General features: G+C 50.5%; 1 protein-coding gene across 1 annotated transcript in view; it reads left to right on the top strand.

Moving 5' to 3' along the window:
• Positions 1 to 12,197, top strand: part of USP36 (ubiquitin specific peptidase 36) — a 39,367-nt gene extending 27,170 nt beyond the window's left edge. Inside the window, exons 13-21 of the mRNA XM_014789329.2 lie at positions 173 to 311; positions 2,743 to 3,426; positions 4,060 to 4,190; positions 6,114 to 6,707; positions 7,171 to 7,382; positions 9,258 to 9,359; positions 10,074 to 10,189; positions 10,604 to 10,755; positions 11,910 to 12,197. Of these exons, the coding sequence (XP_014644815.1) occupies positions 173 to 311; positions 2,743 to 3,426; positions 4,060 to 4,190; positions 6,114 to 6,707; positions 7,171 to 7,382; positions 9,258 to 9,359; positions 10,074 to 10,189; positions 10,604 to 10,735 (2,110 nt within the window). The 3' untranslated portion in view covers positions 10,736 to 10,755; positions 11,910 to 12,197. The remainder of the gene's footprint in view (positions 1 to 172; positions 312 to 2,742; positions 3,427 to 4,059; positions 4,191 to 6,113; positions 6,708 to 7,170; positions 7,383 to 9,257; positions 9,360 to 10,073; positions 10,190 to 10,603; positions 10,756 to 11,909) is intronic.
• The last annotated feature ends 1,998 nt before the right edge of the window (positions 12,198 to 14,195 follow it).

Raw genomic sequence — 14,195 nt, 5'->3', positions numbered from 1 at the left:
TGTGGGACTCGGCCTCAGGATGGACGGAGAAGTGGTGCCTCGATGCGCACCCGGGATCCGAACCTGGGCCGCCAGCATTGCAGCGCGCGCACTTAACCACCAAGCCACAGGGCCGGCCCGCCTTTGTAGCTTTAATAAGAGAATCCCCTGACTTGCTTTCTTCCTTGGGCAGAATTCCAGGCTCTAAGAAGAGTCCTGAGGGCTCCATCTCCAGGACAGTCTCCTCCCTTCCTGGCCGCCCCGGTATGGTTCCAGACCACGTCAAGAAGAACGTTGGGAACGGGACTGTTTCCTCCCCTCTGACTGGAAAGGTATTGTTTAAAAGAATCAGTGTTTGCATAGCAGATCTTCATGCCTGTGCCTCTCGGGGTTTGAGGAGCACCCAGATCTCTTCGTGCTGGGGAACTCACCCCAATGGAAGGAGAGTGCAGACAGTTTGTCCTATTTTATTCCATGTTCTCTCTGAAATTGGTTATCAGCTGACACTGGGTGAGGAGCAAGAGGAGACAGTGATGAGAAAGCCTGACCCAGCCAGTCACGACTGTAACTCACAGTGTGTCCCTGTCTTAGAGCAGCTGCCACGCAGAAGTGCAGGGACAGGTTCGCCGAGCAGACTCTTGACCTTAAGCATCTGGGAAAAAATATTTTTTATCCTCACATTTTAATATGTGAGGGAAAATGTGAGTAGTTTGTACTAATTTTAAATTTCCTGATTTTGATAAGTATACTGTGGTTATGATAAGAGAATGTCCTTAGAAATACACATGGATGTATTTAGGGATAAAAGGACATCGTGTCTAAAATTTACTCAAATGGTTAGAAAAAGAAATATATATGTACATACACATACATATATATATAGAGAGAGAGAACAATAAAACTAATATGGTAAAATTAGGAAATACCCTTGAAATTATTTTTGTGTGTATTTGAAATTTTCTGCTAAAAAACGTTGAGAACTTAGTTTTATTAGCAAAGTAATGAGCAATTTCCTTATTACAACACAGCTTATAGTTCAAAAATAGATCCACCCTCTCTGTTGACTGCATCTGTGATCCTTTTCCTCAGTCTGAAGATCAAATCCAAACACAGGCTGTGGGGGTCTTAGTCAGTTATGCAAATCCGTATTTCCCTCCCAAAGTTCAAGATAGTAGAAGTGGAATTAGAGGCATTGAAATTGACATGGTGGTGAAAAGCTGGGCCCTAATTGCAAAGGGTGATTGCAATGCCACCATGGCCTAGACCAGGAGACTTGGAGCCTCAGGTGCTGCTCTGAGCAACACCGCAGCAGCGTGGTGCCTGAGGGTGAGCTTGGGCACAGAGAGGACCCCCCAGGTCACCCACCCACAAGGCCATTTCACTTGCCATGCACGTTTTCATTACAAAAATAACTTTCCAGATACACTGCAATCACACAAAAGTCATTTTACTTTAACTTGTCGTGTAAGCTCCGTATACTTAATCATTCAACAAATGAAAGGTTTTACAGTGCAATGGGAAGGTGTATTCACTTTAGAAAGAATTGTTAATAAAGAATAAATATTCTCAAATGTAGGGAAAAAATAAAAAACTCAGAATAAAATAGAAATGAATTCTTAATAAACCTCTGGAAGAGGGAAGACTTCGTAAGCTTAAAATTGAGAGATAAAATATAGAAAAACAAATTATAAATTGGCTAAACTAAATCTTGAGTTTTTGACATAAGCTATTACAAATAAAAAAAACCAAACTTCTAAAAATATTTGCAGCAAAAGGTTAATATTTGTAACATGTAAAAAGACTCATTCAAATGACTTAAAATCACTGTTGCACGTGCAAAGAATATGAATGTTAAAGTGATGAAAGCAAAAAAGTGTCAAATGAGCAAATATTTTGTAAAAGAAATAATGTTGCTGGTAAGAATACAGTAAATGCAGTTTGGCAGTGTGCATCAGAATTCATGAAAATATTCCAAGCTTTGTAATTCCATTTCTGACGAATTAGCATGGGGTCTAAGTACAGAAAGAGATTCAGTCTTTTGATTGTTCACTCAACAAATACTTATTAGGCACTGGCTCTACAAGACTGAGCCAGCTGGGTGGCTATAATGATAAACCAGATAGAGGCCCAGCTTGTGAGCGTTATGGTCAAGCAGAGATGGGCCAACATTAAGCATTTGAATACCGGGTGAATGATTTAGACACAACTGTAAACAGTGCTATGAAGGAGAAGGATGGAGTACTTAGTTCTGTATTGTTAATTTTGATGACAGTTTGGAGACAATCAAGGTTATGTAAACTCTCCATTCAATGTGATGGTTGCTGGTTAAACATTAAAGATCTTTACTGAGAGTATAATTTTGAAAGTGCTTCAGATGATAGCATTAGGGTGAAACTGGGGTGCACCTGTGCAGCCAAACCATTCAGAAGAAAAGGCCAGAGGAGAAAACACAGCCTATTAATCAATGGTTATATTTAGGTGAGAGAACTTCGGTAAACGTTTTTCCTTTATACTTTTTTTTTCTCGAATCTTGATGAAAATGTGCTGCTTTCATAGTCAAGGTTATCATAAAGATACAGACCCATATGTGCACAAATCACAACATACTAAAATTGTTCAAAGAAGTAATGGTGTCTTCATGGTGTGTCCATATAAATAATTTGTCGAGTTGCTTATCAGAGACCCTGCCTACTGCATGATATACTTCGACATCTGGGAGCATCGCCAGGTTCTGACCATGTCATCTGCTTTGTTCTCCTTTAGAGACTAGATCTTGCAACTATGAAAAAGCTGCAGACCACTGAAGAGATAGGTGTGCCCATTTCCAGGAATGGCTCTGTGTCGGGCCTGAAGTCTCAGAATGGATACGTTCCTCCAAAGCCGCCCTCGGGGTCCCCTTCCCCCAGACTCTCCAAAACACCCACACACTTGCCGACCATTCTGGATGAGCCTGGAAAGAAGGTCAAGAAATCGGCTCCCCTACAGCACTTCTCCCCATCACCCAAGAATTCTCAGGGGTTCCATGGTACCAGCAACTTGAGTGGCAGCAGGTCTGAGAGCCACAGGCAGGGCTCCTGGGATGGCAGGGGCGCCATCCTCTCTACCTCACCCAAGCTCCAGGCTGGAGTGACTGCCAACGGGCACGGGCCCAAGGCGGGTGACGAGAGCTCCGACCCAGAGAGGAGGGATTCCAGTAGCTCCAGCCCAGAGCACTCTGCCAGCAGCGACCCCGCTAAGCCCCTCCAGACCCCCAAGAGCGCAGCCGCCCACTTGTGTGATTCTCAGGGAACAAACTCTTCCTCCGCTGGCCACTCCAAAGCGCTGCCAAACGGAGAAGGCTCTAAGGTGGTGAAGCCGAAGTCCCCTGTCCTGAACAACACCGTCACCGAGCCCACGAACATCATGTCTCCTCCACCAGCCAAAAAACTGGCCCTTTCTGCCAGGAAGGTGGGTGTGTGGGAGTCCCGTCACTGGAGGAGTGTCGTAGGGTCAGAGAGCAGGTTTGACTGCAGTTTGGGGAGTGGGAAGGTTGCGTGGACACTTGGCCTCCCTCCATCCAGAGGAAGACAGTATTGTAGGCATGGCCAGGCACCTGCAGGTTACAAAGGGTCTGTCCTGGGATGAAGGCGGTGGGATTTTGAGGGAACTCTGATCATCGGATGATATTCCGTGTGGCTGATGGAGGTTGGGGGCGAGAGAGCAGTTCTCCGTTTCTGTCTGTGGATAACATACCCTGAAGGAGCCTCAGAGGGAGGACGGGCAGGTGGGGGACCCAGCAGGGAGCTCTGGGTATGGCTGGGAGGCCTCTCCGTGTGTAGCACGAAGCTCGGTGATGTAATTGTCGTGCTGAGATTTTTGTTTGAATTTCCTTCCTTTTTTCCTTTTTGTTTCTAACCAAAAACACTTCTGGTTCTTCTTCTACCATCCCCTACCCCTCACCTCCCCCATTTTTTTCTCTTTCTGTCCCCCCATCCTGCTTTCTGGGCTCTTTCATTTTTATTTTTTTATTTTTATTTGCCCTCTTCATTCACGGCGACCTTTTTTAGACCACCAAGTTTTTATTTATGTCAATAACTGCAGGCCAGCATCCTGCGGAGGGCAACCGGCAATGACCTCCATCCACCTCCCCTCTCACCATCCTCCGACCTCACCTACCCCAGGAAAACCACTCACCCCGTCGTCGCCTCCACCTGGCCTGTCAGTACAATCAGGTAAGCCGTGGTCGCAGGCCCTTCAGGCCAGCCGCTTCTCCCTCTGCTGAGCACGCACTAGGCTGGTGAGGAGTTGCAAGATTACCAGCCTGGGGGATGGACAGTGGTGTGCAGCTGGACAGGTACAGGGCGAGTTGTTCCTGTTTTCTCAGTGTCTGTCTGGTAGAGGAGCTTCGGCTGACCAGAGGCAGGTTGGTCTCTGCAGTCCTGATTTTTTTACTTCTGTCTTCATTTTCCGTCTGTGTGCCATGTCCACGTGGTGACTCAGGTGTCCTGTCAACTGATCTGTCCTGTGGCCCCTCCCCAGCCTGACAGACTCCACAGTTGAAGAGAAAGGTGGGAGCTCCAGACAGACCCCCAGTGAGCTCAGAGTCCTGTCACTTCGTTGAGGGGCGTCCTGTTGCTGCCAGGATCATCTTGCATCTCCCAACGACACCTCCCCCCGGGCTTATCTCTGAGTGGGACGCTGTCTGTCTCCTTAGCCCCCAGAGCCTCCCCGAGTAGGCTCCTTGGGCCATGTGCATTGTGCTGGCTTCTAGAGCCTTGCGCTGGCTTCTGCAGCTTCGCCCCGGCTCCTAGAGCTTCACGCTGGCTCCTAGAGCTTCGCCCCGGCTCCTAGAGCTTCATGCTGGCTTCTAGAGCTTCATGCTGGCTTCTGGAGCTTACCCCTGGCTCCTAGAGCTTCACGCTGGCTTCTAGAGCTTCACACTAGCTTCTAGAGCAGGGGGATGCGGTTCTGTGGGTTCTGAGAGCTCCTTCAGGGTTTTCGTGCTCCTGGGTGGACGCCCCTCCTGGAGGTTTGGGTGTTCCCCATCCCTGTCCCTTACCCACAGGGTGCTCATATTCCTTAGTGTGTTGAGTGGCAAAAAGCTGAGAATTGCTGGTAAATGGCTGTCTGATGGCTGATGGGGCTGTCAGGGCCTCTGGCAGCTGGGGGGTGAGGCTGTGAGGTGGTTTGGGTGGATTTGTGTTTGCCGTGGGCGCTGGTGTTCCCCCACCCTCACCTCCATCCAGCTGTGCGTCAGCCTCCCTCCTGCATGCAGGCAGGCGCTGTCTGACTGTGCTCCCTCCACCCAGCACCTGCAGCCCCTTCCTCTCATGCTCGTACTGCTGTACCTAGAACTATATTTTTGCTCATGGTCAGTCCTTAAACATTTAAGGCGTTTATTGAGTGTTTTTCCTTTGTTTCTTTGACATAGAAGCTTTTTGTTTTTAATTCCAGAAAACAAAGTAATGTGATGCAGTAGTACAGTTTGTATGGCCATCATAGTTTGTTCTGGTTTAAATGATGACGACGACAATCCTATTTAATTCAATAACCCTTTGCGATAAGCATTATTGTCACTCATTTACAAATGAGGAAATTGTGGCTCAGAGTGAGAAGTCAGCTTTTCCAAGGTCACACAGCTAGCAAGAGGTCGATTAAGGAGTCTGACCTGACACTGCTCTAGATCTTGTCCTTACTCACCTTGCTATATAATCCATAATCCGGCTGTAAAATCTGTGTCCCTGATGTTCCCAGCACCCCGAATTTAGTGGAAGATGTGTAGGCCTGTACTCACCTTTCTTATAAGGCTCACTTCTGTACTTGAACAACTCGAGACTTGTGGAGGTTGGAAATTTATTGCTTAGTGAAGCTTTCCTCTCTTAACACATTTATATTGAAAATTGAAAACATTAGAATTTACAAAAATACTTTGAACTGCTTGGTGACAATAAACTAAGAGATATGTAACGATTCTTGTTGACTTTGATCTGAAGTAGATTTGAATTTTATCGTTAGTTGTCTTTTTTAACTCACGCATATGTGAGAATCACAGAGGAAGAGCCGTTTCAAGTCCTTCCCTGAAAGGGAAGCGGGCTGAGGGTGAGCAGGAAGGACGTCTTAGAACAGCCCGTCCTCACTGTCCCCTGTCCTTACAGGGCTGGTGCGCCTGCTCCCAGATCATCCAGACATCTGAAGCCCCCCCTCGGGCCCTGCTCTGCATCAGTGTCCAGTAGCCCCCAGCCTCTCCAGACGTCAGACCCACCGAGCTGCTCCCCCACCTCTGCTCCCCTGCCTCAGGTCAATGGGGGCTTCCGGTCCCCTCTACACCAGCTGCCAGAGGCCAGCGAGTCCCTCCACAGCCTCTGTAAGAAGAGGAAAAGGAACCCCATGGGAGAGATCCAGGGGCCGGGCTCAGTGACACAGGAAGCAGCCACAGCCCCTCCGGGGAAGAGGAGGAAGAAGAAGAGGAAGCGCGCGGAGGACGTGGATGCCTGCCCCCCACAGGAGGGGCAGACACAGAGGCAGCACTGGGGCCCGGAGCACAGGAAGCAGGGCCGGGCAGAGCTGCCAGTGGACAGACTGGAGGAAGAAGGCCAGCAGCAACAGGTGAACGGCCAGCGCCTCGTGAACGGCCGGCAAGTGGGATGCGTGGCAGACGGCCACCACGTGAGCAACAGGAAGAGGAGGAAGAAGGGAGCGGAGGGCCTCGGTGGAGAAGGTGACCTCCACCAGGACCCTCCTTGGCACAGGTAAGAGCAAGAGTGGGACAGCCCTGCACGGACAGACCCAGTCCACTCCAGGTGGGTGTCGTCTAGAAATACAGTGTGCTGGCTGGACTTCTAGAGTGTGACCATGTCATAAAGTGTCTCAGTGGGACAGCAAGTGGACAGCAGCATTCCAGACCTGGCCGGCACTGTATGTGCAGGGTGGTCTCGTGACCCCAGGCTGGGCCAGGCTCTGTGGTCCCATCATCCAGTTTTTAGGACTTGCTTCAGTTAGGATAAAAAGTGCAGTTGTATGCTTTTCTCTCTTGACATCCCCCAGGCTTGTCTGTGGGGACAGTGAGCATGCGTTGTCCTCCTGGTCAGGTTCGGGTGCTGATTCTCAGGGTGGCTCTCCTGCAGAGTTGAGGCCCGTGCCAGCTGCAGTTGTAGTTCATGGGGTGTCTTACCTCAGTTTGCTCGGAGCTGACTGTTAACTCTGACTTCTCAGGAGCTGCTCCCGCTTGGACGTTGTCGAGCCAGAGACCACTGCAGCATCTCCAAGGAAAAAGAAAAAGAAGAAAAGGAGGGAGGAGTCACAGCAGGAAGTAGAAGAGAACGAGCACCCTGAAGGCCACAGGGGCGAGAGGCAGAGGGGCTCTGCTGTCCCTGGGAGTGGGCCCTCGCCCGCTGTGACCAGCCGGTGTCCTGGGGGCTGCACAGGTGTGCACCGTGAGGAGAGGGTGGGCCTCCGTGAGCTGGCCCTGTGTGCATCATGAGGCGGGCGCGGTCCAGCGGGAAGGGCCCCAGTGAAGGCCTCCTCCCTCTGCCTGAAGTCTATCCCCTTCAGACGGGCAAGCCGTCTGCCCTGCTGGGTCACAGCTTCCTCACCCGACAAAGCATTCAGCCAAAACTACCCTGTAGGAAAAGATGGCATACGTATAAACTTGACATGTCTGTGAGCGCAGCGTTTCTTCTGATCACAGCCGTTCCACCTAAACCTTCCTGTTGAATGACTCCTGGGCCTCCCAGCCTGGAGTTTTTCTGTTACGCTTGAACTTGTAGAGTTGGGTTCAGAAGTTAAGCTCCCTCTGCCCCTTTTTGTGGTTGGGCCTTTCCAAAGATAACGTGGCCTCTTGCTGTTGGGGTTTCGGGTGCTCTTGCTGTCCCCAGGCCTTACATGCCTGTGGCTAAGGCAGCACCCGCCAAGCAACTCTTCTTGTTTTTTCTTTTCTTTTCTCCTTCAGGGCTGGTTGGGCTCAGCTGGGCTCTCCTGATAGAATATGTCTGTGAAGTGAAGGGTAGAGAAACTCATCAGTTCCTCGGGAAGGGGCTCACTGGGCGGCAGATCCTGTGAGGTCTGCTCTGCAGTGTGGAGATCAGTTATGTTAGTGCTTTAAGGGGCAAACAGGCCCCTGGGGATGGACTAGTATTTATCAAACTCCTGAAAAACGAACTTGTGAATAAACATGGAATTTTATTAATTATGTTGCAAAACACTACTGCTGGGCAGTGAATACGCACATCAGGTGGCCAGTATGTGATTGTAGAAAAGGCCGCACGAAGGTGGCGACAGAGCAGTGTCGCTGTGGTTATCAGACCACAGGGGTCGCTTTGTTAGCACATTGACCATGTGGGAGATGCTGCCCAGGCTGCAGGGCTCACCACCTGGTGCCAGAGCAATAGGTGAGCAGCGGGCAGGTGCTGGGGCTGTCAGGAGCCCCAGCCCCCCGTGGGTTTGCTCTCTGTCCTGAACCTCAGAAGAGTTGGCTAAACGGGGAAGGGCATTCATGGCTAAGAAGTTGGAGAGCGTGGTGGGTGCCTCCACGTGACCACCAAGGCCCAAACTGTGCTGAGGAGTGACAGAAGAAGAGGCTGGAGAGGGCAGCAGGAACAGGCCATGAGAATGGGCAGTGGGCGCTATGGACACCATCATGCTCAAGGCACTGAGCCTGAAGGTCACAAGGTCATTGATGAATTGGAGGCTGGGAGAGGCGAGGTCAGGCTTGTGTTAGGGAGGTGAGTCCATTCAGGCAGTGGTGGTAGACGGTTGGAGGGGACCAGGCAGAGGCCGAGACCGGATCGGATGTTGTTTCTAGAACCCAGATGAGGAGGGGTCAGTGCTGTCATAGTCCAGATGGCCTCAGTGGCCGGGCTCTTCCAGGACAGGCTGGGAGACTGAAGAGGTTCCCTTCGAAGCTGCGGTTGGGAGTAGCGCTTCCTCATCCCCATCAAGTCACACCATACCTCGTTTCTGGCTAGTTCCCCATAGGTGAGGTACGTTCCCTCTGCAGCCTGTCCTCTCCCTTCCTCCATCAGACCGAGGGCTCCCTGCTGGTTATAGATTTTTTATGTTGTTTTTGGTGTTTGGGTTGGGTTTTCTTTTTTTTCAAGAGTTGATTTGGACAGTAGCCTCTCCTATTGAGTAATAGTCATCATCAACTCCCTTGTCAGAGGCAGGAAGGAAGAGCTTGCTTTTACGTATTCTTTAAAGCATTTATCATTAGTAAGTTCTGCAGTTCTGTTATAAGTAAAAGGTGTATGATCATTTCCTTAGTAGTTTATGTTAAATGAAAATAAACGTGTCTCTGATTGCAGGGCTGGAACAGGCTCCTCTTGTATCCTGGAATAGAGTGGGAGAATGCGATGTGGTCCAGGAATTGCTCAAGTATTCATCTGATAAAGCTTACGGGAGAAAAGGTACTGGTTTTGAGACTGCAATTCTGTCTTCCTACGATTGGCTTATTTTGGGGGTGGACGGGCCTGCGATGAATCCTGGTGTGCTGTGAGCCTGGAGCATAGGCATCGGTTGGCTGTAAAAATGGGAGGAGGATTGTAATCCTCTCTGACTCCCACAGCCATTGCACAAAGGTCAAGAACTGGTCCCTGTGGGTGGGTTCTCTCTGTGGAGGGATCCAGACCAGCTTCTCCCTGGGGTCCGAAGGGAAGGGGGAGAGCAGATGTGCCCCTGTGGGCAGGGCGGGCCGGCTGGGGAGAGTGTTAGGATCTCTGGGTCCAGGAAGGGAGTGGACTGAAAACCCCTGCACCATGTGCTCTTGAGTTCTTATTCGGAATGTTATTCTTCTAATTCAGACTTGGGGGAAGAGCGTGAGATCTTTGTTTCTCAGGTGAGGGCATGAGCTTAAAAAGAACTAAACTTTGTGGGTTGGTGATACAGAGAGTTAACAATGTTTGCTCTTCAGTGAAAGAATCATTGACTGTCCTGTGCACCGGAGACCACTCTGCCCGCCCCTTCTCCTTTTCTGCGTGTCCGTTCTCACTAAAAGGTGGCGCTGAAAAATGTTGAATGGTTAGGAGTAGGCCAGTCTAGTTTGTACACTTCATTATTGCAGTAAATCCACAGGGTAGCTGGGAATCCACAAAGGTGCCAACACCTGTGTGTTTGTTGTGTAGTTTTGACGTGGGACGGTGAGATGTCAGCTGTCAGTGAGGATGCCATTCAAGACAGCAGGCTGGCCCGCGCCGCCATGGTGATTGACGACTGGGATGAGGAGTTCGATCGGGGAAAGGTATGCTGTCTGGTTGAACTGGTGTGATGGAGCATTTTGGAGTCCCTCAGCTGAGGGCCGGGGCGGGGAGAACTTGAACTCTCCGGGCGGTTTGAAGTGGCAGCAGCATTGTAAAGTGGTCGAGCACGAGACTAGAGTCAGACTGCCCAGGTCCACATGCCAGCTTGGCCACTATAAACGTGTGTGCACATGGGCAAGGCACTTGTCCTCTGGTTGCTTCTGTTCCTTCATCAGTGAAGTGGGGTAGTGGGGACCACTCCCAGAGGTCATGTGAGGGGTAAGTCTGTCAGTTTATGTAGCACATGGAGAATCTGTGCACAGCAGGTAGCCAGCACGTAGTGGGTACTCGATAAGGAGCCCCCAGGACCAGGGAGAGCCCTTTTCGGGAATTGTGATTCTTGATTCTCGATATAGGAAAAGAAAATGAAAAAATTCAAGAGAGAGAAGAAGAGAAACTTCAACGCCTTCCAGAGACTTCAGAGTAGACGGAACTTTTGGTCTGTGACCCATCCAGCTAAGGCTGCCAGCCTCAGCTATCGCCGCTGAATTTGCTGCTGTCGAGATAGGTCAGTGTGTGATGAGTGTGTATGTGGTGTGGACTGGGAGATGAGAATGTCTGGCGTGTGGTGTGGAGTGAGTGTCTGGTGTGTGTGTGGTGTGGAGTGGGGGGTGAGAATAGCGTGTGGAATGTGATGTGTGTGTGTGGTGTGGAGTATGGGATGTGTGAGTGTGTGGTGTGGAGTGAGTGGTGTGTGTGTGGTGTGGAGTATGGTGTGTGTGCGTGTCTGGTGTGTGGTGTGGAGTGAGTGGTATGTGTATGGTGTGGAGTATGGTGTGTGTGCGTGTCTGGTGTGTGGTGTGGAGTGAGTGGTGAGTGTATGGTGTGGAGTGAGTGGTGTGTGTGCAGTGTGGAGTATGGTGTGTGTGCGTGTCTGGTGTGTGGTGTGGAGTGAGTGGTATGTGTATGGTGTGGAGTATGGTGTGTGTGAGTGTGTGGTGTGGAGTGAGTGGTGAGTGTATGGTGTGGAGTGAGTGGTGTGTGTGTGGTGTGGAGTATGGTGTGTGTGAGTGTGTGGTGTGGAGTGAGTGGTGTGTGTGGTGTGGATTATGGTGTGTGTGGTGTGGAGTATGGTGTGTGTGGGTGTCTGGTGTGTGGTGTGGAGTATGGTGTGTGTGGGTGTCTGGTGTGAGGTGAGGAGTGAGTGGTGTGTGTGTGGTGTGGAGCATGGTGTGTGTAAGTGTCTGGTGTGAGGTGTGGAGTGAGTGATGTGTGTGTGGTGTGGAGTATGGTGTGTGTGAGTGTCTGGTGTGTGGTGTGGAGTGAGTATCTGGTGTGTGGGTGGTGTGGAGCATGGTGTGTGTGAGTGTCTGGTGTGAGGTGTAGAGTGAGTGGTATGTGTGTGGTGTGGAGCATGGTGTGTGTAAGTGTCTGGTGTGAGGTGTGGAGTGAGTGATGTGTGTGTGGTGTGGAGTATGGTGTGTGTGAGTGTCTGGTGTGTGGTGTGGGGGGGGGTGTGAATGGCTAGCATATGTGTGTGTGGTGTGGAAAGTGGGCTGCACACACATACCAGTCACTTGCAGAGGACCATGCTGTGTTTCCAAGCTCCGTCTGGTGTCACCTGTCATTCCCTGTGTTGGACGCACACTGGAGTGTGGTGGTGGGACTCCCAGGGTCTCATTCTCTCCATCAGGAACAGGAACGATGTTCTTTGTCCCACAGCCTCCACAGATGAGGCGTCGCTGCCTGGGAACTGTCCGTCTGGACTGAAGAGCAGCCTTGTGGATTCCGCTGGCCCTCTTACCTCCAGGCCTTGCACTGTGAGCCTGCCATGGGAGGACGGCCCACAGAGGCACTGGGCTTCTGTGGATCAGGAGCGCTGGTGAAACAACACGCACTATGACAGACCACACAGTGCCATGTAGAGCAGGCAGCAGCACACCAGCTGGGAGGGGCCTGAGCGTCCTGTGTTCCTGGACAGCGGCTTCTTGTCCGGGGCTGTGGGAGAGAGGGGGGTGGCGGGGGGCGGGGGAGGGGCGCGGCTGCGCCTCTTCCAGTGTGTCCTCCAGTGCCCTTAGGATGACCGTGTGCGGTTGGTTGCTCTTCTCGGCGAGCCGTCCATCCCCTGCTCCTGGCGGCTGGCGCTGCCTTCTGGTCCTGCACCTGCCTGTCCCTGTTCCCCCCGGTGGGGGCCTGTCTGTATGCCTTACCTGTCCACCCTCAGAAAGTAAGAGCCCGAGGCCAGCCCCACGCTGCCGCCTCTCCCTTTTCTGGAATTGGGGGGCAGCCCTGCTAGTGCATCCCTCCCTTGCAAGAAACTCTAGACCATCTCTGGAGAGCAAAAGGCTGTTTGGGGTGGGGTGGGGGTCGAAATGATGTGTCGACACATCTGCTTTTCAGGCTGTTATTTATTCTGAGGCGGCTTTGCTGTACCTTCCCTTGCAGCTGCAGTAACCCATGAGTCTTTATCGAGGTGGTGGTCTTGGGGTAGAATCCTCCTTTTATTTTACTACTTAATATGAAACATTTATTTTTTACCAGGCCTGTGGCTTCCATTAGCAATATGTTTCCTTTCTCTGATATGCGAATACTGGCTTTGTTTGCTCAGTTTTGTGAGTGCTTTTGAATTTAGATGATTGTATAACTCAAGAAGGTCACTTTCTTATCTTGCTCAAGCTGTGCCTGCGAACTTGTCATTTAATAAATATGGGAAATCCTCAGTGAAGGTGGTATTTTCCAGAAAAAAGACAAATGACTCAGTCACAGAAGGTGAGGAAGTAAATCTGAGTTATTCCTCAGTGTATCTCTGCTTCCTCTCCTCTTGGAAACGTCGCGCTAGAGATGGGCTGATGTCTGCCATGGACCGTCTTGCAGCCCCGTCCTTCCTCGTGGCCTGAGGCACCTGGCACTGCTGCACCACTTTCTTCTTAACACAGCCTTGCTGTTTGCTCTGCTACCTTGCTCTGGGGCCTGGGTGGATCCTGGGTGTATCAAAGAAGGCGTTACGTTTTTTATAAGGGGAGATAGATTAATTTTCTCATGGGGGTTGTTCCTTTTGGTTTTTCTTCCTGTTTTTATACTTCTCTTTAAAAAGGTGGGGAGAAGAATAATACCAGTGGCCTGAGCTGGAGTGATCTGGTCCCAGCGGGAGGTGAGTGGGGCTTTGCATACGCTGGTCCGGGAGCTGTCAGCTCTTTTTTCAGAGGACTGATTTCTGCATGTCAGCCACCCCTTGTTCAAAGATGAGGGGCCCACCCCAGCGCTCTGTGGCTTTTCGTTTGTCATCTCGGGAAGGAGGCAGGTGCCTTTATGGGCAGGGTTTTTTCCTCTTGAGGTCTTGACATTCATTCCTGTATGAACTGTTTCCCCGGCCATATTTGTCTGTAATGTTCTGTAGTTCAAAAAGAAAAATTCAGTTGTCTGCTAGCACAGAATTTATTTCCTTCACTTCTTTCCCTCCTCTCCTCCAAGTCAGTCTTTTCCTTTCTCTGCTATATATTTATAAAACCTTTTCCTGAGGAAAATGTGTCTGTTATCTCTTGACCTTCTATAGCATTTATCACTGTCAAGTGAGGTGAGTCCTTCCCTGCCACAGAAAATCAGCCAAACTGGGAAGGGGAAGGATAGGCCCAGAAAATTAGTCCAAATTCTAGGTGACGTGTACATATATAAATATACATAAATAACTAAAGCTTTTATAATCGCAGTCACTTGGTTGACTTAGAACCTGGGTTTAATTTAACTTTGAGTTTGGAGTGGAGCGGGAGGTGAGCAGGGGCCTGTGTGGGAGGGGTCGCCTTTCCTAGGTGGTCCTGCATCACCCGACTCACCCGCCGTGTCGTGGTTGTGCAGTGACACGCGTGTGTGCTTGGAGGTCCACGTTCTGAGCCTGCACCTCCGTGCAGGGGCTGAGGAGCCCCAGCTGTTGCCAGGATCTTGGTGCAATAAAATAACGAGTTTTTGTGAGTCCTGTCTGTGTCTGTGGTTTTTCCTTTGACTTTTAAGAGG

The sequence above is a fragment of the Ceratotherium simum genome, chromosome 16 (genome assembly GCF_057802395.1).
Source record: "Ceratotherium simum simum isolate JZ-2026a chromosome 16, ASM5780239v1, whole genome shotgun sequence".
NCBI classification, from domain to species: Eukaryota; Metazoa; Chordata; class Mammalia; order Perissodactyla; family Rhinocerotidae; genus Ceratotherium; species Ceratotherium simum.
Note: the sequence above shows the minus strand (reverse complement) of the source record. Positions and strands in the feature narration are given on the sequence as shown.